Raw genomic sequence first — 27041 nt, forward strand, 5'->3', positions numbered from 1 at the left:
GGGAGACGCCTGAAGGGGGGGGCAGGTTGATGCCCCTCACGATGTACAGCATCATGTCGTTAGCAGTCAGGTCAGGGAAGAGCCTAACATACACACACACACACAACACGCTTAAAACCCACAAATAAGACACTAGTGAAAATATCTTATAGTATGTGTGTGTATGTATGTGTGTATACGTGTGTGTGTGCATACGTGTGTGTGCATACGTGTGTGTGTGTGCGTGCATACGTGTGTGTGTGTATACGTGTGTGTGTGCATACGTGTGTGTGTGCATACGTGTGTGTGTGTATACGTGTGTGTGGTGCTGACTTGACGGTGTTGAAGGTCCTCTCCTCAGTATGGTACTTGGGGACAGGTCGGCCCTTAGCGTGAGCCTTCTTCAGCACCTCAATACTGCTCACACACTCCTCCCCCAGCCTCTCAAACCTGCACACACACACACACACACACACACAGCGTTACTCACACACACACACACGTGATAGGACACAAACAGAAACATACACAGATGTCTCCAAACCCTCTTGTCTCTTACTTGCTGGTCTCTGCTACGTTGCCCATGTGGGTGAACTGCTGAGAGTATTTCAGGCACTTCTGTAATGAGGGAGGAGAGGAGGAGAGGAAAGTATGGAAAAAAAGCACAATAAATATGTAATTTTTGTATAATATGTAATGTAATGTATAATTATGTTGCAAGTGTGTTATAAGTATGTTGTAAGCATGTTGCAAGTGTGTTATAAGTATGTTGTAAGCATGTTGTAAGTGTGTCATAAGTATGTTGTAAGCATGTTGTAAGCGTGTTATAAGCGTGTTATAAGCATGTGTTCTGGACCTCGTGCTGCTGCTTGAGCAGCTCCATGAGCTGGCTGTACTGCTGGGCGGAGCGGGGGGAGAGGGGGGAGGAACGGGAGCGGCCCAGGGAGTACTCCTCCTCACTGACCGGAGCACTGGGGACCTGCAGGGGGAGGAGAGGGGAGGGGGAGGGGGGAGAGAGGGAGGGAGGGGAGGAGGGGAGGAGAGAGAAAAGGAAAGGGAGGAAGTTAAATATAGAGGTGCTGTAGATTTTTTTGTGAAAACACACACACACACTCATTTACATACACACACACACAGGCTCCTTAATCTCACCCTCCATGACTTCCTCACTCCATCTGTTCATCTCTCTTATCTCCTGCCACACCTCTGTCACCCCTCCCCCTCCCCCTCCGTTACCTTGGTGATGTCTACAGGCAGGCCTCCCTTGGCGGCGGTGATCATGTGATCCAGCCCCTTGGCGTGTCGGAGGTGCTGGGCGGCGCCCGCCATGTCCTTCATCTGCTTGGAGCGCAGCGCCGCACGCACAAACGCCTGCCGCCGCAGGAGCAGGAAGTCCAGCTGCTGCTGGGCTGTGGAGGGACAGGAAGTGACGTCACACAAGGCAGGAAGTCGTTGGCAGAGGTGGACTAGAGCGCCCACCTGTGATGAACGTGACAGGGAAGAAATATCATTCTGACCGGCAGACACACAGACAGACAGATAGAGACAGACACACACACAGACAGATAGAGACAGACAGACAGACAGACAGACAGATAGAGACACACAGACAGACAGATAGAGACAGACACACAGACAGACAGATAGAGACAGACACACAGACAGACAGATAGAAACAGACACACAGACAGACAGATAGAGACAGACACACAGACAGATAGAGACAGACACACAGACAGACAGATAGAAACAGACACACAGACAGACAGATAGAGACAGACAGACAGACAGACAGACAGATAGAGACAGACAGACAGACAGACAGATAGAGACAGACAGACAGACACACAGACAGATAGAGACAGACAGACAGACACACAGACAGATAGAGACAGACAGACAGACAGACAGACACCTTTAGGGCCCAGCTTGGAGCCCTGTGTGGGGGCGGGGTTTCCTCCTGGTGGGGGAGGGGCTTTGGTTGTCTGGGCAGGAGGTCGAACAGCTGGCTAGAGAAAGAGAGAGAGAGGTGTAAAGAAAGAGAGATTTAGAGAAAGAAAGAGAGAGAACAGTCTAAAGCCACCAAGGGAACGTTCTGTTACCTTGGCGACTTCCCCCGGCTCGCCCTCGTCGTCGTCCCTATCAGCATCCGCGTCCTGATTGGCCAGTTTCATGGCGTTCTCCAGCACACCCTGGAAGTTCTGCTGGCCGCTCTCTGAGCCCTGGAGAGGAGGGCATCCTGGGACACACACACACATTCTAAACTCATGGAACACACAAGCTAAGGTAGGTGACACACAGTTACATGCATACTGTAAACTCCAACTAAGGCTTTGTGACACCCGACACTGTAAACACACACACACACACACACACACACACAGGTGTTACCCGGTGGCACAGGGAGGTCGGCCAGGTTGATGGGACGCCCCACTTTGTGAGCCCTGAGGGCGTCTTGGTATTGCTGAGAGGAAACACAGTCACCACGGTAACACGGTTACACACAGTCACCACGGTAACAAGGTTACACACAGTCACCACGGTAACACGGTTACACACAGTTACTACGGTAACATGGTTACACACAGTCACCACGGTAACATGGTTACACACAGTCACCACGGTAACACTGTTACACATCTCTGTAACTCCGTAACCCATCGCTGCAATCTCTAACTTATCACTGTGAACGAGTGAGCGAGTGACTGTGGTTACCTTGACGATGCGCAGGTGCATGCGAGCCTTGCGGTCGTCCCCTTTGCTCTTGGCTGTTTCTGCTGCAGCCTTGTACCTGTTCATCCTCTGCTGCAGGGCCTCTCCCACACTGCCAGGGGCAGGCAGCGCTGCACACACACACACACACATACACACACACATATACCCAACACACACACACACATATACCCAACACACACACACACACATATACCCAACACACACACACACATATACCCAACACACACACACACATATACCCAACACACACACACACACATATACCCAACACACACACATATACCCAACACACACACACACACACATACCCAACACACACATATACCCAACACACACACACACATATACCCAACACACACACACACACACATATACCCAACACACACACATATACCCAACACACACACACACACACACATATACCCAACACACACACATATACCCAACACACACACATATACCCAACACACACAACAAAATCAATCAACCTGATATTAAATATCCACACATAATCCAAGTACTTTTATGTTTCCAGAGTGTGGTTGTCTTACCAGAGTCTGCCACAGGGGGCGCTGCTGCAGGGGCAGGCCGGCTGGAAGACTGGGGGGGAGGAGGGGCAATAGGCTCCACCACAGCATCTGAGGAGGGAGGGAGGGAGGGAGGGAGGGAGGGAGGGAGGGAGGGAGGGAGGGAGGGAGGGAGGGAGGGAGGGAGGGAGGGAGGGAGGGAGGGAGGGAGGGTTAGGGTTAGCGTTAGGGTTAGACACAAGAAGGAATACATTTGTTAGTCTAGAACCTACCCAAACCTGTAAGAAACAGTCCTAATCAACTAGTATTTTTCTGCAACCCTAAATATTGTGTCCGTCAGTAGCTGCTGCTGACCTGGAGGGGGCGGTAGAGAGCTGAGGTCCACCGGCTCTGCTCTGTCCAGCGCCTCCACTACAGAGTCCAGCTTCTGATGAGTGGAGGGGAGGAATAAGGTTGTTCTACAGTTCTTAAAGTAGGGTTAGATCTGGCAGTTGGTGGCGGCCGTTACCTTGGCAACGTGGTAGAGTTGTTTGGCCATGTCTGAATCTCCGCCCTGCTTGGCCTGAAGAGCTGCTAGCTTGTACTCCCTCTGTCTGGACAGAACCCTCAGCTTCCCCTCTGGAGAGGGGGGGGCAGAGATGTGTGTGAGTGAGTGAGAGAGAGAGACAGACAGAGACAGAGAGACAGAGAGACAGAGAGAGAGAGAGAGAGAGAGAGAGAGAGAGAGAGAGAGAGAGAGAGAGAGAGAGAGAGAGTTGGAGAAGGATGGAGAGAGTGAGTTCAGGGAGGGAGATAAATGTGCTACTCCTGCTCTGGGGATGTAAATTTACTGTAGAGGGAGCGGAAGTGTGTGTGTATACCTGAGTGTTGAGCGTTTGGTTGGCAGGGGGTCAGTGGGGAGATGGCGGGCGTATCCGGGGTAACCACAGTTGTCTTCTGTGGAGGGGTGAGGAGGCGGGACTTAGCATTAGGGGGAGGCGGAGCAGCCTCCCTCAGAGGTTTCTGATTGGCCTGAGGGGAGGGCGTCAAAGCTAGGGCTGGAGGATCCCGCTGTTTGATTGGTTCAGGTTGAGGGGCGGGAGCAGGTTTTCCACCAATGGCGACGGGAGGTGGGATCTCCTCCTCGTTGATTGGTTTTCCCTTTTTGACAGACGCCAACATAGACTGCAGAGTCTAGAGTCAGAGAGGAGCACACACACACACGGACATCATCAACACACACACAAAGACCCATAATCCTCCACCTGTGATCCCCCCCCCACCCCCCTCTCCCCCCACCCCCCCACCCCCTCCCCTCCCACCTTCAGTCCACGGTCATATCTGCGGGCCTTGCTGCCCTCCCCTGCAGCCCTGGCGTTGGTGATGGCTGTCTGGTACATGCTGACTCGCTCTGCCAGGAGGCTCTCTAGGCTGGCCCCGCCCGCGGGGGAGGAGCCAGGGGAGGAGGAGCGGGGAGGGGAGGGGCCGGCGGGCTGGGGAGGGGCGGGGCGTGACGACTCCTCCTCCTCGTCCTCCAGCACCTCATTCAGCTCCGCCTGTCACCACGCACACACACGTACAGTACACGCACATACAGGACACACACACACCATGAGGAATCAATGCTAGCATTTGTTAAAAGGAAGGAACCACTTCTATAGCTAACAGAAATCTGGACAGAGGATGTCAGTTTACCAGAAGATCTTCATCATCATCATCATCAAGCTCTTCTCCGCCATCCTCTTCCTCGTCCAGATCTTTCATGCAGAGGGCAGCCATGCGCTCGATGTCAGCCATAAGAACAGGTGCTGAGGACACAAACACACAGCCTGTCTGGTACACACACAATGAAAGGAGAGTAGAGGGGAGGGGAGAACAGAGAAGCCTAACAGTGTAAAGCAGTCAAGTAAAGTTATTCAACCTTTCAAAACCTTTTTGGAAAAATATTTATTTGTAACTTTTCGGAGAGTAGACAGTACAGTAGTAGAGTCCTCATCAATGATAAAAACTTTTTTTTCGAAATACACACGCACACACCATACACACACACACAAAGACAAATAGTACACACACACACTCACCTTTGCCTCCCCCTTTCTTCCCTGATGACCCTCCTCCCCCCATTAGAGCCAGAAGCTCCGCCTCCAGCTCTTCTTCATTCCCTCCTTCATCCACCCCTCCACCCAGATCCAGGAGCAGCCCCATCTAGCAGAGAGGGGGGGGGGTGGAGTGTGTGGGTGGAGTGGAGTGGGTGGAGGCAGAGAGACAGAGTGAAGGAGAAAGATGGAAGAAAGAGGGAGACAGAGAGGGGTATAAAACAGCGAGAGAGAAAGAGAAATATAAACAGGGAGGAGAGGAAGGAAATCGTGATTAACATTTCTGTGTTTTATTTCTTTATACATCAACCATGGATTTGATCATACCAGACGGACTCATCGAACTTTGAATGCAGCATAGTTATACATTCTACTATTCTCTTTAAGGGGCGCTGCGTGGGTCACCCACCTCTTTGGCCCGTGCTGCCCCTTGACCCCGGGTTGGGGGGTTCCTACCGCGACTCATGAACAGGTCCCTGGCAACACAAGAGCTATAAACACAGACCGATAAATGAATGAAAAAGAAGTAAAGTAAATACTTCCTCGGTTAAGTTCTCTGACAAACACTGTTGGGTTGATTTACACAACTAGCTAGTTATCTGTTACTGCTGCGTAGAAAACGTACGACCACTCATTCATTGATTATCTTCAGAACAACTTGCTTCAGGTACGATATTCAACACATTTTCATTTGTATGCAAAACAAAGTTCACAGACCGTCGCCTATATGTATTATCAAGTACACAAAATATAACACTAACTTCTTCGGTGCTTATCAAGTTAGCTTTAGCAATGAATTCTCCAAAGTAAACACATTGGCTATCCTACCTAAAGTACTATACTGTTGCCAGAAGAATCAGTTTACAAAGGCAGGATTTTTGAAGTTCACTTCTTACCCGGTTAAGGATATTGTCTTCCTCAAATATTACGACGCATTTGCAGTAACACAAGGGACAAAATATCGAGCTTAAGCTGTCAAAAACACGAAAGGTGTGGAATTTAGAGTTACTTCCTGCATTACGTCGCTATTGGCAACGCAATCCATTGCTTTACGGCATTGGAACACGCCCATGGATTCCATCATTAACGTAAAACTAACAAGTGCATTGGAGCTCACCAGCGTCATCACCAGCAAAGGAAAGGGTACATATAAAATATATGAGAATTTGCAAAACACAAATAACATTACTCTAGTCGTAATACCCAAACCAATCTATTTCCAGCACACTATAACGTCAACGTCTGCTAGCTGTGTTTCTGTCAACAAACTGTACAGCTAGCTAACGTTAGCGATATTTCCTCAGGATTCGCCAGAGCCAACGACTACTTATGCTATACTCGCTTACAATCTTGATGTTTTAAGGCAGGAATGATGACCAAAAGACGTCCCGAGACCAAAAGCAACGGTAAAATAAAAATGAAAATACCTCAAGAACGAACAAGTCATAATAACACTCTTTCTGAAAAACAAAAATGTACACGTCATATTAAATGTGCTTCAACACCAGTGATTACCTATATTACATTTTATTCGATAAAAAAATCTTTTTTTTTCTCCAAAAAGAGAATTGTGTTGTATTGAACTGCATGCCATTCCATCCAGCTTTCACTCCCCCCCTGCGCAGACCCCTCAGGTCATGCAGGAAGATCATGGGTCCAGAGCTGGGCCAAGGCGCCCCCAGTGGAGAGTTAGGGGAACTGCAGCCCACACAGGTAGTTAACAGATAGTTTGTAATCTTAGTCAAAATAAAACCATCAACCATTTAAATATTGTGTGTGTACATGGGCCTATACCTATATGTACCTGGTGTAGCTAAATGTAAATCAATCAATAAATAAAAGTGCTTAGTTAAGTTTCTGGTGCGATTCTAAAAGAGTGTGGACTGTTCCAGAACCGTCAGAATTACATTCCAACAATGACACATTCCGAGGATCATCACCCCCCTCTCCCTCCCAGCTCATGTGGTACCTCCCGGGAGGAGAAAGCAGCGGGAGATACCATTTCCCCCAGCAAACAGGGAGATGCAGTGGAGAAAAGTGTGGCTGTGAAAGACTTTAGCGAGGAGCGTGTGATTGGCCAGTCAGTGGAGGGGCGGGACACAGCAGAGGCAGAGCGGACTAATCAAGATAAACATCCTGTCCAGGAAGAGGAAGGGCAAAACACCACATCCTCCAATGAGGATGAACGCTGTAAAGTAGAGGAGGCTACACAGATGTTCATCATCCCCTCACCTCACCCCTCCAGAGTTCAGGATCCGGAGGCCCCCGTCCCCCGGCCCGCTGCCCAGGGAGGAGAGCCCGTGGCTGGGGAGGAGGACTGCCTAGCTGGCCTTGAAGAGGGGATCCAGCCAGAGCTTCATAAAGACAGAGGACAGGAAGACAGCCCACTGGAGACCCCAGGAGAGGGAGATGGGAGTGTTGGGGATGAGGGGAAGGGGGCGCCAGAGAGGGAGGGTGGCGTTGCAGACACCAGCGAAGAAGAGCTGCCAGTGAAGAAGAGGAGGAGGAGGATGGGGATGTGTGGGCTGAGGGAGAGAGCGAGGAGTCGCGGCGTGGAGGAGGAGAGGAGGAGAGAGGGAAGGGAAGTAGAGGAGAGTGCAGGGGAAGATGGAGAGAGCGGTACTGAGCACAAAAAGGAGAAGAAAGAAGAGGAGGAGAGAAGGGAGCAGGAGGAGGAGATGAAAGAGGAGACAAAGGAAGTAGTGAAGAAGGAAGAGAGGGGGGAGCAGAAGGAGGAGGAGGGGTGGCTTCTGTCTGCAGGAAGTGATGACCGCCCCCTGCAGGCTAGCCATCCGGCCCCTGGGGAGGTGAGCGACCCTGGGGAGGACCGGGTCCTGGAGGTGGTGGACGAACCAGAGCTGGAAGAGGTGCTCGAAGAAATGATGGAGTTAGAGGAGGAGAGAGGGAGGGAAGATGAGGGATGTGTTTTGACTGAGACAGAGGGAGCTGACAACGCATCTTATTCTCCGGAGGCCGAAAGAGAGGCTGGGGCTGATGAGAGGGCTGGGGTTCAGGCTGAAACTGAAGTTGGGGCTGAGGCTGACCCCAAGGCCTTCTCCCTGGCCCTAACGGTCACAGCCACACAGCCAGTCCAGGGGGAGGAGGGGGAGGAGGGCAGGAGAGATGTAGACTGCCTTGAAGATGCCACTCCGCTCGTCTGTGGCCTGATTACTGAACTGTCATCTCTGAAGTGAGTCCTGTCTGTCTGTCTGCCTTCCTGTCTGTCACTTTACAACACACACACCTATACAATGTCTTGTCATGCAAGTCAGAATGTAATGAACCTTCTATCACTTTTTTAACTTTCTGAAGAATAACAACACATCAGATGTACTCTTAATATGCATCTTCTCTGTGTTTAAATTAATCAATTATATCTCTCTCTATCTCCCTCTCTCTGTCTGTCTCTCTTTCTCTCTCTATCTCCCTCTCTCTGTCTGTCTCTCTTTCTCTCTCTATCTCCCTCTCTCTGTCTGTCTCTCTTTCTCTCTATCTCCCTCTCTTTCTCTCCCTCTGTCTCTCTATGTCTCTCTCTCTATCTCCCTCTCTCTGTCTGTCTCTCTTTCTCTATCTCCCTCTCTTTCTCTCCCTCTGTCTCTGTATGTCTCTCTCTCTATCTCCCTCTCTTTCTCTCCCTCTGTCTCTCTATGTCTCTCTATGTCTCTCTCTCTCTCCTGTTTTGCAGTCGGATGGTGATGGCGACTCACCGCGAGTTGGAGAGCATTCGTCGTGGCAACAGGACGGCCAGGCCCCTCTCATCGCGCAGAGGGTTCAGCCCGGGGCACCGGCACTCCGAGATCTAAGGGATTCTGGGATATGAAGTCCCAGCAAAACGTGGTGCCTTGCTTGGTTTCCATGACAACGTTAGCACGTAGGGCAGCAGAACTGTGCCTGTGTGTTTCTTCCCTTCCGGGTGTGATAGCATCTGATCTGACAACACTTTACAGATGAAAATGTGATTTATTCCTCAAGGCTGCAGCCTATGCCTGTATTGTCAGATCAGTGATTTCTCAATGAAATCACTTTCATTAAGATATCAATTTTTTCATATTCAAGGTTTTAGATCAGTTTTTTCAGTTTTATTTCATTTTGTTATAAAGCTGCCAGCTTGTTAATGATTTTGTTTGTTTTTATTCCAGTAGTTGTGTTAATCAAATAACTGGTCATGATAACCTTTTGCAGCTTTTCAGCTCAAGAAATCAAACACACAGAATTGACCATAGGATATGAGTTTTATAGCGTTGATGTTTGTATTTTAACAATCCCATTTGGTCAAAAGTAAAATTGCATCACACACACTATCGAACTTCAAAACAACATTGATAAAACTATTACAATTAAGTCGGTAAATACACAATTTCTATTAAAAGTTTCAAAAGCCAACATGGTTACATTTATTACATGTAAAGTATTTAAAACCGTTTAACGGCCATCATTTGACTGATACGGGAAGAGCATGAGTCAATTTCACCACGTTTTTGTATTGGCAGGTTGTCAGAATATTCTCGAAAAATGACCAAAGTAAGCCACCAAGTTGTCATCTACTTAAAAGTAGGCTAATGCATAGCCGGTTGTGTAAAATGGAGGTGTTGGTTGTTGATTTGGCTCAATCTAGTCAGTAAAAATATATGTATAGATATATATATATATAGGTTTAACACATTATTAATTAAAAAATAATCCGCTACTGGTTTTGTCAAAGTACAATTTTTGAAATAGACCAGTTAAAACTGCAAAACAACACGTGCAGGCATGCAAGTCAAAACCACTCATTATTATAAACAAAACGAAAAGTGACAAAAGTAAAAAGCACCCAGGAAACACATATAAAATATTATAAATCACGCAGTTAACTGGGTGAAGTCTTATAGCACAAAACTCCACTCAACGGCTTGTGGCGTACACCGAGCTGTAAGCTCCATCAACCCGGGGGCAGAAGCGCTTAGTGTGGGCGCGTGCTCCAGTAGCACCGCAGAGAGGGCAGACATACTGTCGGAGGTACGGGCACAGCACCTGCCCTGTTGGGCCCTTTAAGCAGTGGGACCCGAACACCGTCTCAGATTCCCCGTTGTGCTTGCAGAAACTGCAGAACTTACGTTCCGGAGAAGGCCTCTCCGGCGCGTTCATACTGCAAGCCCACTTTCGCTCCTTCTGCCCCATGTTACCCGACGTGCAGGGCACGGGAGTGGGCTCTTTTCTTAGGCTGATGGGGTCGTTGCGCACGGTGCCAACGGCCACGTCCAAGAACGGATTCTCTCGCCTTGGACAAGTCGTTTGGCGTCTTGGCGGACATCGCTCGAACCCACCCGTCACCAAGTCGACCCCGGTGTCGCTGTGGAAAGCTGTCAGATCGGAGTTTTCTCTCTGGATATCGCGGACAGCGTCCGCCAGTCTCATGTAGTCACGCCACGGCTGGAAGCCCTTGTTATCCATGTAGCCAGGTAGATGTTGCAGGAGTTGGCCTATCATTAAGTTCATGTTTGGGCAAAACTCGACCAAACAATGACTTGAATACTTGTAAATCTTCCACTGACACACAAAGCCAACTGTCTGCCCTCACTAAGTTACCGCTGCTGTTTTAGGAGATCATAGAGTAGAGCCGATAAGTGTTTACACTGAACTCGGCTGCTGCTCGTGCCGAGAGTCAACAGCCAATCAGATCATCAACCAGCCGCGTGGACGCATGGACGTTGCTATCGGGAACAAGCCGTGGCACGTGCTATCGTTTCCAATTATGTCATCCGTCAATTGAGGGAAACAAGACATAAGAATCAACGACAGAAGTAATTGAACGCGATATGCAGCCCAACAAAAGGGTTGCATAAAAATAGTAGTTAAGTAATAAAAACCCCTAGGCAGCCAAAGTATTTATTTAATCTTTATTGTTTCCAAACACAAAAACAACAACATACATGTATACAAACTTTATGGGCCTATAACTGCAACTGGCTGCCGCAGCTCTCAGCTTGTCTAAAAGGAGAACTCCATGCCTGGAGGAAGGGGGCTTAACTGGTGCCTCCTTGCCCCCTTGCCCCAGCTCTCTGGCTGGGCTGCATTCTCACTGGACCTGGGGATGGAGGGAGAGGAAGAGAGTAGAGGGGCCATAAGAAAAAAATAAAATAATAGCAGACACACACGTTGAGATGGAGGAGGGAAGGAGAGAGGAGCTCTTCTAACTGACCTGTTCTGGAAGGGCAGTCGTAAGAAGGAGTAGAGCTCAGGGGTGCTGGGTGTTTGAACTCTGACCTCTCCGCAACCCCGCTCTGTCCTCCAGCGAGGCCAGGGTGCGACCCCGGACCCGAGCGAAGAGGAGGCGAGCACACGGGAGTCAGAGAAGGACGGGTGGTCTGACCCCAGCAGACCTGCGCTACGACAACATTACACTGAGACACACAGCGCGTGTGTGTGTGTGTGTGTGTTTACGTACTGTATAGAGGTATGTACGCATGTGTACAGTGTGTGTGCGTAGACTCACTGAGGGCAGTGCTCTCTCTCCTGTTGTAGCAAGTGGTCTTTCCAAACACAGGAGACTCGCCCAGGTAGTGCTGTCTCACCAGGGACGCTTTCTGCTGCTCAAACTCACAACGCTTCGCACGCACACACACAGCTTTCATTTTGGTGTCACGCTCACTCTTTTTAGGATCACAAGAGATCACACTTGTTCTCCAAGGTCATCCCTCCCTCTCCATCCTCCTTCCCTCTCACCTCGCGACCCAATCGGATGGCAGCGTCGGTGAAAGCCTGCCGCTCCCTCTGAAAGCTCCGCCTCTGCTGCTCCATCTCCGCCCGCCTGGCTTGAAGCCCCTCCCACTGCTCCAGGAAGTAGCAATCTTCCAAAGCATCCGGCATCGGAGAGCTCAAACTGTCCTGAGAGAGAGAGAGAGATCTTCTTGTGTGTGTGTTGTCCTACCTCCAGTAGCTACTGCTGTGTGTGTGTGTGTGTGTGTGTTGTCCTACCTGCAGTAGCTACTGCTGTGTGTGTGTGTGTGGTCCCACCTGCAGTAGCTACTGCTGTGTGTGTGTGTGTGTGTGTGGTCCCACCTGCAGTAGCTACTGCTGTGTGTGTGTGTGTGTGTGGTCCCACCTGCAGTAGCTACTGCTGTGTGTGTGTGTGTGTGTGGTCCCACCTGCAGTAGCTACTGCTGTGTGTGTGTGTGTGTGTGGTCCCACCTGCAGTAGCTGCTGCTGTGTGTGTGTGTGTGTGTGTGTGTGTGTGTGTGGTCCCACCTGCAGTAGCTACTGCTGTGTGTGTGTGTGTGTGTGTGTGTGTGTGTGTGTGGTCCCACCTGCAGTAGCTGCTGCTGGGTCTTGATCAGCTGGTGACTGTCCTGCAGCTCCTGCTCCAGCTGAGCCAGCAGCTTATCCTGGTCTGTGCCCTCTGCTGTGTGGCCTACACACACACACACACTCAACCACACACACTAGCCATTTCATAGTGGAAGGACAGTATCCTAACTCATACCTGCGATCAGGAGATCTTCAAGCCTCCTCTGCACCTTCCTCCAACCCTGAACAACACCTCCGGTCACATGCTCCCCCAGCAACTCCTCTGATTGGACCAACCCGTTATCAGCCTCTTCCTGTTCCACATTGGTGCACTGTATGGTCTAAAACATGTTCAAGGCTTCAGCTCAGTGTAGCAATGTGCACGTGTCCTCTCTCCTCCCTTCCTACTCCTCGTCCACCCTTTCACACTTTTACTTTATATTCTCCCTTCTCATACCTCCCCCTTCTCTCTCTCCTCCTCTCCCCCCCCCCTCACCTGCTCCATGTCTCGTCTGAGCGTGTGCAGTAGCGAGGTGAGCCCGTGCCTCAGCTTCATCGCCTCTCTAAGCTCCGCCTCCCGGCGCTCCAGCATCAGCAGCAACGCTGCCTCCTCCCTCCTACTGGGAGAGAGGGAGGGGGGGAAGAGGGAGAGATGTGGTAGAGTGTGTGTCTGTGTGTGCCTGCCTGTGTGTGCGTGCGTGTGTGTACCTGGGGTTGGAGTGTGTGTGTGTGTGTGACTTACCTGGGGTTGGAGTGTGTGTGTACCTGGGGTTGGAGTGTGTGTGTGTGACTTACCTGGGGTTGGAGTGTGTATGTGTGTGTGTACCTGGGGTTGGAGTGTGTGTGTGTGTGTGTGTGTGTGTACCTGGGTTTGGAGTGTGTGTGTGTGTGTGTGTACCTGGGTTTGGAGTGTGTGTGTGTGTGTGTGTACCTGGGGTTGGAGTGTGTGTGTGTGTGTACCTGGGGTTGGAGTGTGTGTGTGTGTGTACCTGGGGTTGGAGTGTGTGTGTGTACCTGGGGTTGGAGTGTGTGTGTGTGTACCTGGGGTTGGAGTGTGTGTGTGTGTACCTGGAGTTGGAGTGTGTGTGTGTGTACCTGGGGTTGGAGTGTGTGTGTGTGTGTGTACCTGGAGTTGGAGTGTGTGTGTGTGTGTACCTGGGGTTGGAGTGTGTGTGTGTGTACCTGGGGTTGGAGTGTGTGTGTGTACCTGGGGTTGGAGTGTGTGTGTGTACCTGGGGTTGGAGTGTGTGTGTGTGTGTGTGTACCTGGGGTTGGAGTGTGTGTGTGTGTACCTGGGGTTGGAGTGTGTGTGTGTGTACCTGGGGTTGGAGTGTGTGTGTGTGTGTGTGTACCTGGAGTTGGAGTGTGTGTGTGTGTGTGTACCTGGAGTTGGAGTGTGTGTGTGTGTACCTGGGGTTGGAGTGTGTGTGTGTGTACCTGGGGTTGGAGTGTGCGTGTGTGTACCTGGGGTTGGAGTGTGTGTGTGTGTACCTGGGGTTGGAGTGTGTGTGTGTACCTGGGGTTGGAGTGTGTGTGTGTACCTGGGGTTGGAGTGTGTGTGTGTACCTGGGGTTGGAGTGTGTGTGTGTGTACCTGGGGTTGGAGTGTGTGTGTGTACCTGGGGTTGGAGTGTGTGTGTGTACCTGGGGTTGGAGTGTGTGTGTGTACCTGGGGTTGGAGTGTGTGTGTGTGTGTGTGTACCTGGGGTTGGAGTGTGTGTGTGTGTACCTGGGGTTGGAGTGTGTGTGTGTGTACCTGGGGTTGGAGTGTGTGTGTGTGTGTGTGTACCTGGAGTTGGAGTGTGTGTGTGTGTGTGTACCTGGAGTTGGAGTGTGTGTGTGTGTACCTGGGGTTGGAGTGTGTGTGTGTGTACCTGGGGTTGGAGTGTGCGTGTGTGTACCTGGGGTTGGAGTGTGTGTGTGTACCTGGGGTTGGAGTGTGTGTGTGTACCTGGGGTTGGAGTGTGTGTGTGTGTGTGTGTACCTGGGGTTGGAGTGTGTGTGTGTGTACCTGGGGTTGGAGTGTGTGTGTGTGTACCTGGGGTTGGAGTGTGTGTGTGTGTGTGTGTACCTGGAGTTGGAGTGTGTGTGTGTGTGTGTACCTGGAGTTGGAGTGTGTGTGTGTGTACCTGGGGTTGGAGTGTGTGTGTGTGTACCTGGGGTTGGAGTGTGTGTGTGTGTACCTGGGGTTGGAGTGTGCGTGTGTGTACCTGGGGTTGGAGTGTGTGTGTGTGTACCTGGGGTTGCCCCTGGCTGGTCTGAGCGGCTGCTCTCTCCTCCCCAGGACTCTGGGTGGAGGGTTCAGCAGCTCCATGGCTGCAGCAGGAACCCGACAGAGGGGGAGGGAGAGAGAGGGGGGGGGAGAAAGAGGGAGAGAGAGGGGGGAGAGGGAGGGAGCGAGGAGGATAGAGAGAGAGAGGGAGATGAAGGGACATACAACATGACTGAAGCGAGTGGGTGTGTGTGTGTGTGTGTGTGAGTGTGAGTGAGTGTGTGTGTGTGTCCTCACCATGGCCCCGGTCTCTGCGTGGGTCTGCCAGACGCTCCTTCAGTCTGGACGCCTGCTGCTCTCTGCGCCTCAACTCTGCCCCCTGCTGGACACACCGGGACTGCAGCCGAGACAACTGGGAGGGGGGGAGGGGAGGAGGGGGGAGGGGAGGGAGGAGGGGGCAGAGGGGGGAGGGGGGGAGGGGAGGGAGGAGGGGGCAGAGGTCAACATCAGGTTGCTCAGGGCTGTCTCTCTCACAGACACACCTCACCTTGTCCCTCTCTCGTCTCAGTGTGTCTTGAAGTCTGGCAATGTGTTGATCCTTCTCAGACAGCTGCTCCTGTACAAGACAAGTTTGATTCTTTCCGATTGGACGGGTCAGGTATACCCAACACACACACACACGGTAAAGGTAAACAAAAATGCATTGTACTTCTCCCCCACCCCTCTCCCTCACAGTACCTTGAGTGAGGGTCCCCAAACCTTCCTCTCGTCTTTACCTCTACCTGGCCACCAGGAGGCGCTGTGGGAGGTCTCACTGAGGGAGGAGCCATGCTCCCCGCTGAGCAGGAAGGTGTCCTGGAGGTCTGGAAGGAAGGATGCAACAGCAAGACTGAGAAAGGAGGATGAATTCAAGAACAAAGACCTGAAAGAGGACATATTGTTTGTATGTATGTAAAGTTTTTGTGTGTGCACGTAAACAGTTTACCTGAGAACTCCTGGCCCCTCCTCATGGCCCCTGGCCGTCTCTGCCCACGCTTAGACATCTGTGGCGGTGCTGTGGGTAGTGTTGACCTGTGTGCTGTCTCACCTGGACAGGCAGAGTGTTGACCTGTGTGCTGTCTCACCTGGACAGGCAGAGTGTTGACCTGTGTGCTGTCTCACCTGGACAGGCAGAGTGTTGACCTGTGTGCTGTCTCACCTGGACAGGCAGAGTGTTGACCTGTGTGCTGTCTCACCTGGACAGGCAGAGTGTTGACCTGTGTGCTGTCTCACCTGGACAGGCAGAGTGTTGACCTGTGTGCTGTCTCACCTGGACAGGCAGAGTGTTGACCTGTGTGCTGTCTCACCTCGACAGGCAGAGTGTTGACCTGTGTGCTGTCTCACCTGGAAGATTCCTCTCAGGTGGTGGCACTCTGGTTAATGATCTGCCTCGTTAACGAGTTGATTGACTGGGATTATCCCAGTTAATTAGCTGTAGTCACTCCAATTGATATGACAGCTAAATACAACAGTGTGATGAGTCAACTGTCTAGAAACACCCGTTATTTCATAGGATATCAAATCTATTTCATAGGATATTAAATTACACAGACACAAAGAGACACAGACGCATGGAATTTGTAGTCGCAGAAGAAATGTATTGTTTCATACATTCACGCAGTAGTGGAGGGTAAAGCACAGGGGATGCAGGCACACACGGCGATGACACAGCGCCCCCCATCAGGGACGACCATGTCACCACAGGGTCGTTAGGGAGCCAGCCGTGGCGTTGTTAAGGAAGGGGTGGAGCCAGCAGTGGCGTTGTTAAGGAGGGGGTGGGGCTCCTGGCATGGACGTTAAAACACTGTTACCCTGTAACCTGAATGACATGAACCCTGTAACCTGAATGACAGGAACCCTGTAACCTGAATGACAGGAACCCTGTAACCTGAATGACAGGAACCCTGTAACCTGAATGACATGACCTCAGGATGCCTTGCCACACCCGCATGATGGCTGGTGCTGGTGGACCTCGTAGTACTTTAGTAGTGATCATCCTGTCGCTATGCCATGACCCCCTCCTCTGTGATGCTGACGTGACAGGGGTCAGACAGGACGTGGTGACAGCAGGTCCTGGGTGTCACAGGGGTTAGACAGGAAGTGGTGACAGCAGGTCCTGGGTGTCACAGGGGTCAGACAGGACGTGGTGACAGCAGGTCCTGGGTGTCACAGGGGTCAGACAGGACGTGGTGACGGGTCCTGGGTGACACAGGGGTCAGACAGGACGTGGTGACGGGTCCTGGGTGTCACAGGGGTCAGACAGGACGTGGTGACGGGTCCTGGGTGTCACAGGGGTCAGACAGGACGTGGTGACGGGTCCTGGGTGTCACAGGGGTCAGACAGGACGTGGTGACGGGTCCTGGGTGTCACAGGGGTCAGACAGGACGTGGTGACGGGTCCTGGGTGTCACAGGGGTCAGACAGGACGTGGTGACGGGTCCTGGGTGTCACACAGGCTACACCGCCGAGCAAAACTACGCCTACCCCAGGCCCAGCTCCCTCTTCACTTACTGTGGACGGACAGCAAATCTATTTAAAGAAAGCCCTTGATTCGTGCTGGAATGCCAACATAGCATTAGAGTGAAAACTAAACAAAACAAGAGGGTGGGGGGGGGGTGAGACAGTAAAACAACAAAGAAAAAAAGTGAGTAAATATTGAAGAGGTATTGCCTCTTCATGGACAGGAAGGAAGTGACCATGTGACCGGGCAGCTGTGAGCAGCCTATGGGAAGATATTAAACACAAGCACCATCGCTTAGAAACCTGTGTGTGAGTGCTTGGTGTGTGTGTGTGTGTGTAAAAAGTGATGTATATTAGGCACAAACACCCATTAACTGCTTTTAGACGAAGGCACAAGGTCTCAAAGACTTTTCTTTGTAAATGAGAGTTATCATACGGCCATGTGAGGGACTGAAGGTCTGTTTGCGAGGATGAGAATGGATGAGGGTAAGTTTGAATAGATTATTGTATATTATGTAGGTGATTCTTGGTCCTCGTTTTGCTTTTGTGTTACATTTACAGTAGTGATAGTTTTTCATTCATGGATGAAGTTGACAGTGTGTAAGTGTGTGTGTGTGTGTGTGTGTGTGTGTAGGGGCATAGTATAGTAAGGCTTGGAGCTTGTAACATCACTGACAACGTATATGCATGCAGTCTGTAAATAACATACATACTGTACACACACACTTGTGCTTGCACGCAGCATTCAACTATTCGGTGGATCACAATCCTGTACACGGATGATCCAGTTCTGATTATATCTATCTTTATCTTTGAACCAAATGTTTGAAGTGAGCCTGGTGTTCTTCAGAATTTGACAAGGACCAAGAACCCAAACCAGTCAACACAGCCCATGCTGCATGCCAGGCACAGTAAATCAAGCGCGCCTCAAATACAATTAATGAATGGTCTCTTAATTTGACCCGTGTTTGAAACCTGTGGTGAGTGTATGGCACTGTATTCAGCTCTCTAACTCCATCCTCTGTTTCTCTCATCCCTTCATCCCTCCCAGACCAGCAGCAGAAGAAGAACAGGGGATGCACTTGTACAAAACTGCAGAGGGGGGGGGGGGGGGGGAGGAAAAAACATTAAACAAAAGCATCTAATCACAAATCACATTACAAACACACACAGTTGAAGCACTTCCTGGTTTAGATAATAGTTCAAATTCCTGGCAAACTGCTGGCTGTTACAGAGCGGTTCTATTCTACTGTGACAAGACATTCTGTTCTATTCCATTCCATTCTACTAAGTAACTATGTTCTATTCCATTCTAGTTCATTTCATTCTATTAAGTTAATCTGTTCTATTCCATTCTATTAATGATGTTTTATTCCATTCTACTCTGATCCATACCTTAAAACAGGGTGCAAGACTTGGGCGGTCTGAAGGGGTTGTCACTTGATGGGACTCCCATGAGAAGAGGGTCTTTGTGAGCGTTCTGGATGCAGAAGTTCTTCAGGTCTGTCGCTGCCTGGGACACCTGTAGATACATACACACACACACACACACACACACACACACACACACACACACACACAGGATGATACACACACACACACACACACACACACACAGAATGATAACCTTGCCATTCTCAAGAGAGTTCACTTTTAGCATTATGTGCCAGATGAAACCCACTACTTCTACAGAATCTCATTTCCATGGGGAACCACGGCACACAAACAAACACACACACAAACAGGCGTTCGTTTTCTGGGAATACACAGCACAGCAACTATTTGAATACATTTGCAAGTAACCAGAAGTTGTTAGCTACAGTTGGAATTGACAATGCCAAAAAACAGACAGCTAATCCATTTAGGCAAACTGAAGTCACCAGGAAGTGAAGGATGAAAAATAGCTGGGCTTTTTCTGAGGGGTAGGCTACTGGGCTTGCAGCGGTTAGACCATCTGTATAAAATACGCTTCCCTCAATTTAATAATGTAACGTCAGGAAAATAAAACGTATACGGTAACGTTGATAGAAAACCACAATTTGGTCTGCCCACTTGAGTTTTCAAGCTGGTTGATGCAACTGAATATAGTCTGACAGGCGTCTCTTACGATTAAAACAACTAGCTCCTATTAAAACATTAATTACATGGTTTAAAACCACGGTTGTCAACATTATAACCTACAGGAGCTACATTTAACACGCCAACAGAAACTGTAGCAATGTTGATGACTTTGTATCGAAGAGTTTGGACTTGCTTACGCAAGACATCACACAGCCTGTCACTTGGTCTCCAGTCTTTAAAAAAAAATAGTTTTTTCCGTGTTTAACGACGAACTGTCCACCTACCTTTATTCTCCGGACACTGGCCTCCAGCCTCAGCTGTTTGACGACTTTCTTGGCGACGACCAGGTTGCTGCTGGCGTTATTGTTTGACATGTCGGCGGCAGAAGTATGGCGGAGAGTGGGAAACTCCTGTCCCAAGTCAGAAACAATCCGAGGGTGTGTTCGATTTGACTGGCGTCACGAGTAAGTGCAACCAACGTGACCTGAAAGGACAACGTGTGCCCAAGGCATACAAAACTCATCACAACAGACCAAACAGGAAAATAAAAACGTAAAATGCTGTCAAAACAAATTTTATTATTTCATAAAAATTAATTATATTTAAATATTTGGCAAGGATTTGGGGATTTTTTATATAAATTATTTCCCAATATGCATTTAAAAAGTTTGGTTTAAGTTTGATGAATTACTTTTTAATACGGTGGATCGGCTTTTTGTACGTGATTGATGTGTTAGTTGGCCAATGAAACTGCTTCCGTGGGCCTTGAGAACCAATCGGGTGACAGGTGGAGAAAGAGGAAGACGGGCCGTAGGGAACACTAGGGAGGAAAATGGCGCCCAGCTCGAAATCAGAAAAGGACAACAACAAACATAAACCTCAGAGAAAGCATAAAGAACATGTCGTGAAGCTGCTCAACAGCGGAAAGGTACGGATTAAGCACAAACGCATGCTCTAGAAATGCTAGAAAACAACGCCTTTTAAAACACAAGACAAACGTTGCGATAATGTAGGCCGACATGGGTGTAGGAAGCCGATACCAGTGCTTTCTCTGCGGCTTGGTTAGTCTACTCTGTCCCCTCTCCTCGAAATACATGTTTTGTGCTTATTTCCTGTACATCTAGCGGATACTATGTCTTTGTTGTGTTGTTAATTCAAAGCATTGCCGATCTGGATTTTTGTACGGTCGTTTCTTACAAGCTAGAGAGCTAGTGCTAATTGGGAACTTCGATTACATTGTAAGGCTAGCTGTCTTTTCTTGGTACTGTCTGTAGATTGATAACGAGAGTCGTGAATATGAGATTGTACAATACAGCTAGGTCCTCTCTTTTCCGTGGACTTATTCGTGTTGCACTCTCTCACTCACTCACTGATTCATTCATGTACGTTTTAACGTCCATCTCTTTCCCCTAGCTGCACGGCCAATTCTCTCAACGCCTCTTCCGGAAACTGCCTCCACGGGTGTGCGTCCCTTTGAAGAACATCGTCAGTGAAGAGTTCCTCAGCGCAGGGTGAGTGTGTGTCTGTGTGCGCCTCTGTCCAGGTGTGTGTGTGTGTCCATCAGCCTTTCCTGAGCGGCTCCCTGTTTTCTCGCCCACAGCCACATCTTCTTAGGCTTCACCAAGTGTGGCCGCTACGTCCTGTCCTACACCAGCGACTGTGGAGAAGATGACGACTTCTCCTTCTACACCTACCACCTGTACTGGTGGGAGTTCAACATGCAGAGTCGACTCAAACAGGTGCCCCCTCACGCAGCAACACACACAGGTGTGCTGTGTTGGAACCACTTACATGTAGTCATTTAGCAGACGCTCTTATCCAGAGTGACTTAAGAGCATGTACAGGGACATTCTCCTCGAGGCAAGTAGGGTGAAGTGGGCAAGGACACAACGTCATTTGGCTCGTCCAGGTCTCGAACCGACAACCTTCTGATTACTAGCCGGATTCCCTAACCGCTCAGCCCCCTGACCTCTTACTATAGCTTCTCCTCCTCGTCTCTCCTCCTCCTGTTCACACTCCTCTCTCCCCCACCCCCTCAGGTGCACCATGTTCGCCTTTTCTCGGGTGAGGACATCTACAGTGATCTCTACCTGACTGTGTGTGAGTGGCCCAACGACCGATCCAAGATCGTCATCTTTGGCTTCAAGTAAGACGTCTCCCTTGGCAACGATGTTGCACGGATGGAAATATCAACAAAAAGGGAAACGTCTTTTTGACGTTGATTAATATCCTCCATCTACCTGCTTGCCCCTCTTGTCTCCCCTCCCCTCCTCCCTCCCTCCCTCCCCCCTCCTCCCTCTCCCTCCTCCTCCTCCTCCCCCTCCCTCCTCCCTCCTCCCTCCTCCCTCCCTCCTCCCTCCTCCCTCCTCCCTCCTCCTCCCCCTCCCCCTCCCCCTCCCCCTCCCCCTCCCCCTCCCCCTCCCCCTCCCCCTCCCCCTCCTCCCTCTCCCTCCTCCCTCCTCCTCCTCCCCCTCCTCCCTCCTCCCTCCTCCCTCCTCCCTCCTCCCTCTCCCTCCTCCTCCCTCCTCCCTCTCCCTCCTCCCCCCTTCTCCCCCTCCTCCCTCCCTCCTCCTCCCCCTCCTCCCTCCCCTCCTCCTCCCCCTCCTCCCTCTCCCTCCTCCCTCCCCTCCTCCTCCCCCTCCTCCCTCCCTCCTCCTCCCCCTCCTCCCTCCCCCCTCCTCCCTCCCCTCCTCCTCCCCCTCCTCTCTCCTCCTCCCCCTCCTCCCTCCTCCTCCCCCTCCTCCCTCCCCCCTCCTCCCCCAGTACCCGGAGCTCCAGCACAGTGCTGATGAACCTGATGATGAGTGATGAGAACAACAGAGACATCTACATCACTATTGCCTCCATGCCTCCTGCCCTGCCCTGCTCTCACTGCTGCCCTGCCTCCATTGCCTCCACCATACGCACAGGTACTCACTCACTCACTCACTCACTCACACAGACACACACACACTCACTCACTCACTCACTCACTCACTCACTCACTCTCGCTCCCTCACTCTCCCTCCCTCCCTCCCTCCCTCCCTCCCTCCCTCCCTCCCTCCCTCCCTCCCTCCCTCCCTCCCTCCCTCCCTCCCTCCCTCCCTCCCTCCCTCCCTCCCTCCCTCCCTCCCTCCCTCCCTCCCTCCCTCTCCCCAGGCAGTGGGGGGTGTCTGGAGCATGGCTATGTGCTGAACTCCAGGTACCAGGTGGTGTACCCATTCCCTACCTTCCAGCCTGCCTTCCAGCTGAAGAAGGACCAGGTGATCCTGCTGAACACCAGCTACTCCCTGGTGGCCTGCAGTGTGTCCCTCTGCCCCGGTACACACACACACACACTGTCCAGACGTACACACACCCTATACACACACACACACACACACTGTACACATGCACACACACTGAGTTTGTAGTTTCTACATGCTTGTGTATGTCAACTTAAATATGTGTGTGTGTGCTGCTGTCGTGTCTGTCTCCAGCAGGTGAGCAGGGTCAGCTGTGTCAGATTCTAAACAGGAAGAAGACTCCGCCCCCATGTGGAGAAGCCCCGCCCTCCTCACCCTCAATTCCAGACTCCTCCGACCGCAAGACCCCCGCAGACAAACCCCCCCCGGTCCCTTCCCCCCCCAGCCAATCACAGCTGACGGCGGCTGCGCGGGCGCGGGAGTTTGCGGCCGACCTGTTCCTCCTCGCCCAGGGACGACGGAAGGAGGGGGAGGCGGGGGAGAGGGGGGAGAGAACGCTGGGGGGAGGGGTGGGGAGGGGAGAGGGGAGCGTGACGGAAGAGGGAGGAGAGGAGAGGAGGGAGGAGGAGGACAGGCTGTCGTCTCCACAGCCCTCCACCTCAGGGGGGAACCAGACCTCGGCAGGGTCGTCAGACCAGCAGGACGCTGTTCACTGTGACACAGCTTCATCCCCCGCCTCCACGTGCTCGTCGCCTCCCTCCTCCTCCCCGCCGGACGGCGACGCCAGCGAGCCAGGATACGTTAGCTACACGCGGCAGCAGTACCGCCTGCAGCAGCCGGGGGCTCCACAGCAGGACACCACAGGTCAGACATGCACCACAGAAGAAGAACAACAGGAGAAGAGTTGGATGTTTTGTTTTTTGCACATGTTGAAAGAAGATCTAATTAATAAATATTCCTGACTCCTCTCTCTCTCTCTCTCTCTCTCTCTCTCTCTGTGTGTCTCTCTCTCTCACACCCTCTCTCCCCCCTCCCTCCAGGTTATGAGGATGAGAAGGTGCAGCTGCCAGTGACAGTGAGTGACCTGAGGGGGCGGAGCCTGCAGCTGGTCACAGGGCCGTACAGTGGACAGGTGTGTTTGGGGGGGTGATGCTGAAACAAGTGTGTGTGGAACAATTAATGCCGAAATATGGGAGTCAGCTGGCTGAGCGGTTAGGGAATCGGGCTATTAATCAGAAGGTTGCCGGTTCGATTCCTGGCCGTGAAAATGACGTTGTGTCCTTGGGAAAGGTACTTCACCATACTTGCCTCGGGGAGAATGTCCCTGTACTTACTGTAAGTCACTCTGGATAAGAGCGTCTGCTAAATGACTACATGTAAATATGTGTGTGTGTGTAACAATTAATGCTGAAGTGTGTGCATGTTTAATCCTGTGTGTGTGTCAGAGTGTGTGTGTGGAGCAGCTGACTCTAGACTTTGAGTATCTGATCAACGAGGTGATCAGGAGGGACGCGGCCTGGGCCGCTCAGTTCTGCTCCTTCAGCGACTACGACGTCGTCATCCTGGAGGTACACACACACGCACACACTGTATATATACACACATGCATATACAGATACAGCACATGGGTACTTCTCTCTGATGTATCATATTATCTTTTATATATCACTGTGTGTGGTGTGTGTATATATCACTGTGTGTGTGTGTGTGTGTATATATCACTTTGTGTGTGTCAGGTGTGTCCAGAGACCAACACAGTGGTTATCAATATCGGGCTGCTGCTGCTAGCCTTCTCTACAGCAGAGGAGGAACACTGCAGGTACACCTGTCTACCTCTGTCCCTCTATCACTCCACCCCTCTACTTCTCTCACTCTTCCTCTCTACCTCTGTCCCTCTATCACTCTACCTCTCTATCACTCTACCCCTCTACTTCTCTATCACTCTACCCCTCTATCACTCTACCTCTATCACTCTACCTCTATCACTCTACCTCTATCACTCTACCTCTATCACTCTACCCCTCTACCTCTCTATCACTATACCTCTATCACTCTACCCCTCTATCACTCTATCACTCTACCTCTATCACTCTACCTCTATCACTCTACCTCTCTACCTCTATCACTATACCTCTATCACTCTACCCCTCTATTTCACGTGTGTGTGTGTGTGTGTGTGTGTGTGTGTGTGTGTGTGTGTGCAGACCCAACACCTACCACTCCAGTCTTCAGGTCAGCTGGGACCTCAACACTGGGGCGTGTCACACCGTCGGGGTCGGTGACCTCACAGAGGTCAAGGGTCAGACCAGGTAAACATCTTCTCTTCCTCCTCTCGTTCTCCTTCTCTCTTTCCTTCCCAGGCGTTCTCCAGAAAACTGATCCCCTTCTCACTCGCTGTTTTCTTCACCTCCCTTCTTTCTCACTTCCCCTCCTCCTCTCCTCTCCCCCTCTCTGATCGCTCCTTCTCCTCTTTCACGCTCTCTACCTCTTCTATGACCTCGACCTCTCTCTCCTTCTCTACCTCTCACACCTCTCCTCCTCTCCTCTATCTTCTCCTTTACCTCTCTCCCTACTTTTCTCACCTCACCTCCTCTCTCTCTCTTTCTCTGTCTCTGTCTCTCTGTCTCTCTCTCTCTCTCTCTCTCTCTCTCTCTCTGTCTCTCTCTCTGTGTCTCTGTCTGTCTGTCTCTCTGTCTCTCTGTCTGTCTCTCTCTCTCTCTGTCTCTCTCTCTCTCTGTCTCTCTCTCTGTCTCTCTGTCTGTCTCTGTCTCTCTGTCTCTGTCTCTCTCTCTCTCTCTCTCTCTCTCTCTGTCTGTCTGTCTGTCTGTCTGTCTGTCTGTCTGTCTGTCTGTCTGTCTGTCTCTCTCTCTCTCTCTCTCTCTCTCTCTCTCTCTCTCTCTCTCTCTCTCTCTCTCTCTGTCTCTCTCTCTCTGTCTCTCTCTCTCTCTGTCTCTCTCTCTCTCTGTCTCTCTCTGTCTCTCTCTCTCTCTCTCTGTCTGTCTGTCTCTCTCTCTCTGTCTCTCTCTCTCTCTGTCTCTCTCTCTGTCTGTCTCTCTCTCTCTGTCTCTCTCTCTGTCTCTCTCTCTCTCTGTCTCTCTCTCTCTCTCTCTGTCTCTCTCTGTCTCTCTCTCTCTCTGTCTGTCTGTCTGTCTGTCTGTCTGTCTGTCTGTCTGTCTGTCTGTCTCTCTCTCTCTGTCTCTCTCTCTGTCTGTCTGTCTCTCTCTCTCTCTCTGTCTCTCTCTCTGTCTGTCTGTCTGTCTGTCTCTCTCTCTGTCTCTCTCTCTGTCTGTCTGTCTCTCTCTCTCTCTGTCTCTCTCTCTCTGTCTCTGTCTGTCTGTCTCTCTCTCTCTCTCTCTCTCTCTCTGTCTGTCTGTCTGTCTCTCTCTCTCTCTCTCTCTCTCTCTGTCTCTCTCTGTCTCTCTCTCTCTCTCCTGCAGTGGCAGTGTGTGGAGCTCCTACAGGAAGACCTGTATAAACACGGTGATGAAGTGGCTCGTTCCAGAGACCAGCTCCAGATACATCAACCGCATGACCAACGAGGCGCTGCACAAAGGTGTGTGTGTGTCTGCTGATCTGTCTCTCTCACACACACACACATATGTACACAACACACACACATGCACACATTCAAACAAATGCCCCTCTAATAAGCTCCCCCCGTTGTTATTTGTAGGTTCGTCCCTGCAGGTGCTGGCAGACAGCGATCGCTGCACCTGGATCGTACTATGAGGGAGATCAGAGGGGTGTTCCTCTCTAGCCTAGATATCTACACCTTAGTTCATTACTGTTAATACGCCGTTGTTATGTTGTTATCACACCTGTCGACTTGAACCGGGAGAAATGACTGTCGTGCTGCCAAGGGGATCATGGGAAGGTTTTAACCCCCTTCCCTCGTCTCTGTAAGGACGTCATTTTCATGTTGTTGTTTTTATTTGTAATTTTCTTTTTGTGCATCACCGTCACTAAATGCTGATCATTTCACGGAGTGCAGAATCGGACAAAGATGATTTTAGTGAGCTTCCTCCCGTTTTAATTTTCTTTATGTTGTAGTGTATTCCGAGTGCGTGAGAGGAAGAGGCAAGGTTACTGTGTGATCGTTGTCACGGTTACTGTGTGATCGTTGTCAAGGTTACTGTGTGATCGCTGTACTAAACCAAATGTCCGGCGGTGCTTGTAAACGCTCCTTATTCAGAATCAGACCTGGTCTGACGCACCTCCACCATGGAGAGGGGGGGGGGGGGGGGGGAGGGTGTTGTGTCTGTACTGGTTGGCAGGCGTACCAGGTCGTCATCATAAGCCTTCACTCTCCTCCAAACCCAACGCTGGTGTAATACGTTTTGATAAAAAATAAAAGGGTTCAAAGGTATTCTGTGGTACGTGTCAGTTTGTCCGGTGAGGAATGTGAATGCACACACACACACACACTGTGACAAACACGCTAGGTGGAGTTTTTAGAAAGTCAAAGTTTGTTGCGTATCAGATGAGGACACACATTTACATGTATTCATTTAGCAGACGCTTTTA

At 50.8% G+C, this 27041-nt stretch overlaps 6 protein-coding genes across 9 annotated transcripts in view; 2 read left to right on the top strand and 4 right to left on the bottom strand.

Annotated features, from left to right (window-relative positions):
* Positions 1-6359, bottom strand: part of cc2d1a (coiled-coil and C2 domain containing 1A) — an 11531-nt gene extending 5172 nt beyond the window's left edge. Inside the window, exons 1-18 of the mRNA XM_084685472.1 lie at positions 6214-6359; positions 5727-5808; positions 5303-5426; positions 4917-5029; positions 4544-4777; positions 4103-4415; positions 3751-3860; positions 3597-3669; positions 3267-3353; positions 2695-2822; positions 2371-2443; positions 2082-2218; positions 1895-1988; positions 1216-1388; positions 836-958; positions 539-597; positions 313-429; positions 1-83 (exon numbers count right to left, since the gene is read on the bottom strand). The exon at positions 1-83 is cut by the window's left edge and continues 50 nt beyond it. Of these exons, the coding sequence (XP_084541598.1) occupies positions 1-83; positions 313-429; positions 539-597; positions 836-958; positions 1216-1388; positions 1895-1988; positions 2082-2218; positions 2371-2443; positions 2695-2822; positions 3267-3353; positions 3597-3669; positions 3751-3860; positions 4103-4415; positions 4544-4777; positions 4917-5029; positions 5303-5426; positions 5727-5783 (2098 nt within the window). The 5' untranslated portion in view covers positions 5784-5808; positions 6214-6359. The remainder of the gene's footprint in view (positions 84-312; positions 430-538; positions 598-835; positions 959-1215; positions 1389-1894; positions 1989-2081; positions 2219-2370; positions 2444-2694; positions 2823-3266; positions 3354-3596; positions 3670-3750; positions 3861-4102; positions 4416-4543; positions 4778-4916; positions 5030-5302; positions 5427-5726; positions 5809-6213) is intronic.
* Positions 6360-6378: 19 nt separating this feature from the next.
* LOC146237367 (uncharacterized) lies at positions 6379-9693 on the top strand. Its single transcript, XM_084685914.1, has 5 exons — positions 6379-6460; positions 6681-6723; positions 6921-7030; positions 7210-8507; positions 9003-9693. Exons 2-5 carry the CDS (start codon positions 6687-6689, stop codon positions 9118-9120), a joined length of 1563 nt encoding a protein of 520 aa, XP_084542040.1. The 5' UTR covers positions 6379-6460; positions 6681-6686; the 3' UTR covers positions 9121-9693.
* nanos3 (nanos homolog 3) lies at positions 9272-10937 on the bottom strand. Its single transcript, XM_084685618.1, has one exon. The coding sequence runs from the start codon at positions 10793-10795 to the stop codon at positions 10202-10204; it is 594 nt and encodes a 197-aa protein (XP_084541744.1). The 5' UTR covers positions 10796-10937; the 3' UTR covers positions 9272-10201.
* Positions 10938-11182: 245 nt separating this feature from the next.
* LOC146237369 (afadin- and alpha-actinin-binding protein) lies at positions 11183-16324 on the bottom strand. 4 transcript variants are annotated; one of them, XM_084685552.1, is made up of 12 exons: positions 15780-16324; positions 15533-15657; positions 15342-15410; positions 15092-15206; positions 14820-14898; positions 13080-13203; positions 12780-12924; positions 12604-12707; positions 12023-12184; positions 11793-11904; positions 11499-11679; positions 11183-11384 (listed from the first exon to the last, which is right to left on the bottom strand). In XM_084685552.1, the coding sequence occupies exons 1-12, from the start codon at positions 15835-15837 to the stop codon at positions 11288-11290; spliced, it is 1371 nt and encodes a 456-aa protein (XP_084541678.1). In that variant the 5' UTR covers positions 15838-16324; the 3' UTR covers positions 11183-11287. The 4 variants fall into 4 exon arrangements, with proteins under 4 accessions (XP_084541678.1, XP_084541677.1, XP_084541676.1 ...); XM_084685551.1 differs by lacking the exon at positions 15780-16324 and having other exon boundaries at positions 13080-13200; positions 15533-15755; XM_084685550.1 differs by lacking the exon at positions 15780-16324 and having other exon boundaries at positions 15533-15755.
* Positions 16325-16410: 86 nt separating this feature from the next.
* LOC146237370 (guanine nucleotide-binding protein G(I)/G(S)/G(O) subunit gamma-5) lies at positions 16411-19800 on the bottom strand. The gene is made up of 3 exons (XM_084685638.1): positions 19638-19800; positions 18688-18814; positions 16411-18384 (listed from the first exon to the last, which is right to left on the bottom strand). Exons 1-2 carry the CDS (start codon positions 19725-19727, stop codon positions 18689-18691), a joined length of 216 nt encoding a protein of 71 aa, XP_084541764.1. The 5' UTR covers positions 19728-19800; the 3' UTR covers positions 16411-18384; position 18688.
* Positions 19801-20153: 353 nt separating this feature from the next.
* Positions 20154-26883, top strand: dcaf15 (DDB1 and CUL4 associated factor 15). The gene is given in 15 exon segments (XM_084685640.1): positions 20154-20281; positions 20767-20864; positions 20954-21092; positions 21393-21499; positions 22117-22262; positions 22492-22653; positions 22815-23032; positions 23035-23068; positions 23070-23381; positions 23558-23649; positions 23963-24085; positions 24254-24336; positions 24722-24826; positions 25955-26070; positions 26191-26883. Coding segments are annotated over 15 exon segments (1887 nt in total). The 5' UTR covers positions 20154-20185; the 3' UTR covers positions 26247-26883.
* Positions 26884-27041: the final 158 nt, after the last annotated feature.

Source organism: Hypomesus nipponensis, chromosome 21 (assembly GCF_054491055.1).
Source record: "Hypomesus nipponensis isolate SF chromosome 21, ASM5449105v1, whole genome shotgun sequence".
In the NCBI taxonomy this organism is placed as follows: Eukaryota; Metazoa; Chordata; class Actinopteri; order Osmeriformes; family Osmeridae; genus Hypomesus; species Hypomesus nipponensis.